The sequence below is a fragment of the Bubalus kerabau genome, chromosome 23, assembly GCF_029407905.1.
Source record: "Bubalus kerabau isolate K-KA32 ecotype Philippines breed swamp buffalo chromosome 23, PCC_UOA_SB_1v2, whole genome shotgun sequence".
Taxonomy (NCBI): Eukaryota; Metazoa; Chordata; class Mammalia; order Artiodactyla; family Bovidae; genus Bubalus; species Bubalus kerabau.
Window position 1 is genome coordinate 28499752 of NC_073646.1, and position 3486 is coordinate 28503237.

Genomic DNA, 3486 nt, shown 5'->3' on the forward strand with positions numbered 1-3486 from the left:
CAAAGTTGCCACGTTTGGTTGTTCCCATTGGAATGGCAAAACTCATGACTCTTTTTCTACTAAAAGTAAAGACATATTACATGGGGTACTATTAGTCATTTGAGGAGAAATTATTCTTAAGAAATCCAAGCAATTCCATGAGATAAATGAAAATTTCTCATTTTTTTCATATCGATGGTTGGGAATGAATTAGGGAAAACAGAAAGAAAATGAAGAGAAATATGTTAGATATCAGACAGAGAAGAAAGTCTAATCAAGTAAATGACTAAATTGTACACAGAAGTTGAAAAAATAAAAATTCCAGGTACTTTCCTGGTGGACCAGTGGTTAAGACTTCGCATTCCCAGGGCAAGGGTTCGATCTTTGGTCAGGGAACTGGATCCCACAAGCTGCAACGAAGATCTCACACGACTCAACTAAAACCTGGTACAGTTAAAAAATTTTCAGGAGATAAACAGAAAGAGTAAGTTTTACTTGTGCAGACTGATTGAAGAATTATAACTTCTGGCACTGAGACTTTAAGCTCTGAAATCATAGGCAACTCTTCAGCCCTGTGACCACTGTCCCTTTTATAACTGCCATTCCCAAGAATCTTTTCAGAGCCCCCTTTATGTCTTTATTCCTCAGACTGTAGATGAAGGGGTTTAGCATGGGCGTGACCACGGCGTACATCACTGAAGCTTTTGCACTTGAGTGTGATCTGTGGGTAGCAGCTGAGCTAAGGTATACTCCTAGGCTTGTACAAAAAAATAAAGAGACAACTGAGAGGTGAGACATGCAGGTGGAAAACGCTGCTTGCTTCCCCTGAGCTGATGAGATTCCACATATGGAGGAAACGATCTTCGAGTATGAGAAAAGGATAGCAGCCAGGGGACCGCCAGCCAACAGCACAGCTGCAAAATACATGAGCATGTTGTTAAGAAAGGCGTCACGGCAGGCAAGTTGGACCATCTGATTGAGTTCACAGAAAAAGTGGGGGATTTCCACGTCTGTGCAGAAGGACAGTCGCAACACCATTAGGCTTTGTAACAGTGAATGCAAGGCACTTATAATCCAGGTCACCAGAAGCAGCAGTCCACAGAGTCGGGGGTTCATGATAACCATGTAATGCAAGGGATGACAGATGGCCACAAACCTGTCATAGGCCATCACGGTCAAAAGATAGATGTCCAACCCTGAAAAGAATAGGAAAAAGTACATCTGGGTGATGCAACCTGCATAGGTTATGACCTTGCTCTGTGTCTGGATATTCACCAGCATCTTGGGGACAGCAGTGCTGGTAAAACAGATGTCTGCGAAGGACAGGTTGGAAAGGAAGAAGTACATGGGCGTGTGGAGGTGGGAGTCATAGACGGTGGCCAGGATGATGAGCAGATTTCCAAACACAGTGATCAGGTACATGGAGAGGAAAGTCACAAATATGAGTGTCTGTAATTCTTCTTCCTTTGAAAACCCCAGAAGAACAAATTCTGAAACTCCTGTAAGATTCCATGGTTCCATGTGGTGAAGGGGACTAACAGAGAAGAGGACAATAACATGACTCATTTTCACATAACTGACAGTACTTGCTGGGTTGCAAGGTCACTATATATATTTGCTCAAGAAATTAATTTTGATATTTTGTGTATGGGTTTGTCTTCTTTAGAGGATCTCCTGTTTCACCTCTGATTAGGAATTTTGGTCACATCTCAGCATTTTCCCCAAGAAGTCATGCATTCTACTGCTTTACTGAGAATATCTTTCACACACTTGAGGAGTACCCGAGTGGCAACCACAATGCAGGCGCTATCTAGGCAATAAGTACAAGGTGCTGAAAAAAACAAAGCCCCTACAATCCAATGATAAGGAAAGAATAGAGGCAAATAAAATAGTTTATCAGGACTTCCCTAGTGGTTAAGACTCCACACTCCCAATGGAGGGGACCCAGCTTTGATCCCTGGTCAGGTAACTAGATACCACATGCCGCATCTGAGTTCACGTGTGTGCATGCTCAATCGTGCCTGACTCTTTTGTGACCCCTTGGAGTGTAGCCCTCCAGGCTCCCTGTCTATGGAGTTTTCCAGGCAAGAATACTGGAGTGGGTTGCCATTTCCTACTGTAGGGTTTACAAGCTGAAACTAAAAAACCCCACATGGCACAGGGAAGACTGAAGCGCCCATGTGCAGCAACTAAGGCCCTACAGTCAAATATATCTTTTTTAGAAAAGAAAGTAAATGGATTCTTTTCTGGAGGCTCTAGAAGGAACCCAGTCCTGCAGACATCTGGATTTTAGCCTATTGAGACCCATTTCAGGCTTCTGAACTGCAGAACTTTAGGAGCATAAATTGCTTTCTTTTCAGCCAATAAGTGGTCTTTTGTGACAGTGGCAATAGGAGTATCATAGAGACATTGATTCAATAAAATTTTTTTAGGGAAATGAGTTTAAGCCTACCAGGTCATGCATTTAGCTTCCCTTGAGTAAGGGCAATCTATGTTGAAAATTCATGTTAAGTAGAAAAAAAAAATTAAATCAGTTTGGATATATTCCACTCTGTCTAGCTGCCACAGTAAATTTCTCATTGCATAAATGTAACTGTTGTTCTCACTGTGGGACTTTTCTGGCACTGAAATATGAAAAGCAACATATTATCAAAATTAAGATTACCCATCTTACTTTAAATCTATTTCAGCTTTCTTTTATTTCATATTAATTCAAATGTTCATTCTTTTATTTCTATCATTTTCAATTTTCATATTACTTTTTAACATATAAGAATGACTAGAAGATACATCTCTGTGTGGGTATATATGTGCATATTTTTGGAAAAAATGTATACACACATGTGCACAGATATAACCTTTGCCCTTGAATATTTTCTTCATACTAAAAATAAATGATTACACATTTCATCATTCTTCATAGCATCTATATGAAGTTATATTTATTTTTTAATTTTTTAAAATAAATTTATTTATTTTAATTGGCAGCTAATTACTTTACAATATTGTATTGGTTTTGCCATACATCAACATGAATCCGCCACGGGTATACATGTGTTCCCTATCCTGAACGCCCCTCCTACCTCCCTCCCTGTAGTATCCCACATTATCTTCAGAAATAAGGAAACTGAGGCTCAGAGAGACTAAATTTTTTAAATTTAATAATTATTTTTAAATTTGTTGACAATTACATAATAAAGTAGTTAAAATTCATGTGCACTATCTTAAGTTAAACACAAATGGAAGCAAGCAATATGTACGTTGATTTTTGTATAGCTTCTTTAATTCATCAGAGGCACACTTTAAATATGCAGCTTATTTTGTGCAATTATATACATGCTGCTGCTGCTGCTAAGTCACTTCAGTCGTGTCCGACTCTGTGCGACCCCATAGACAGCAGCCCACCAGGCTCCCCCGTCCCTGGGATTCTCCAGGCAAGAACACTGGAGTGGGTTGCCATTTCCTTCTCCAATGCATGAAAGTGAAAAGTAAAAGTGAAGTCGCTCA

The 3486-nt window shown here is 39.8% G+C and overlaps 1 protein-coding gene across 1 annotated transcript; it reads right to left on the bottom strand.

Annotated features, from left to right (window-relative positions):
• Nucleotides 1-531: 531 nt before the first annotated feature.
• LOC129637657 (olfactory receptor 7A17-like) lies at nt 532-1503 on the bottom strand. Its single transcript, XM_055561879.1, has one exon. It carries the CDS (start codon nt 1498-1500, stop codon nt 532-534), a length of 969 nt encoding a protein of 322 aa, XP_055417854.1. The 5' UTR covers nt 1501-1503.
• Between the last annotated feature and the right edge of the window lie 1983 nt (nt 1504-3486).

Coding starts and splice junctions, on each gene's coding strand:
- LOC129637657 (XM_055561879.1), bottom strand. CDS start 1,500: ATGGAACCATGGAATCTTACAGGAGTTTCAGAATTTGTTCTTCTGGGG.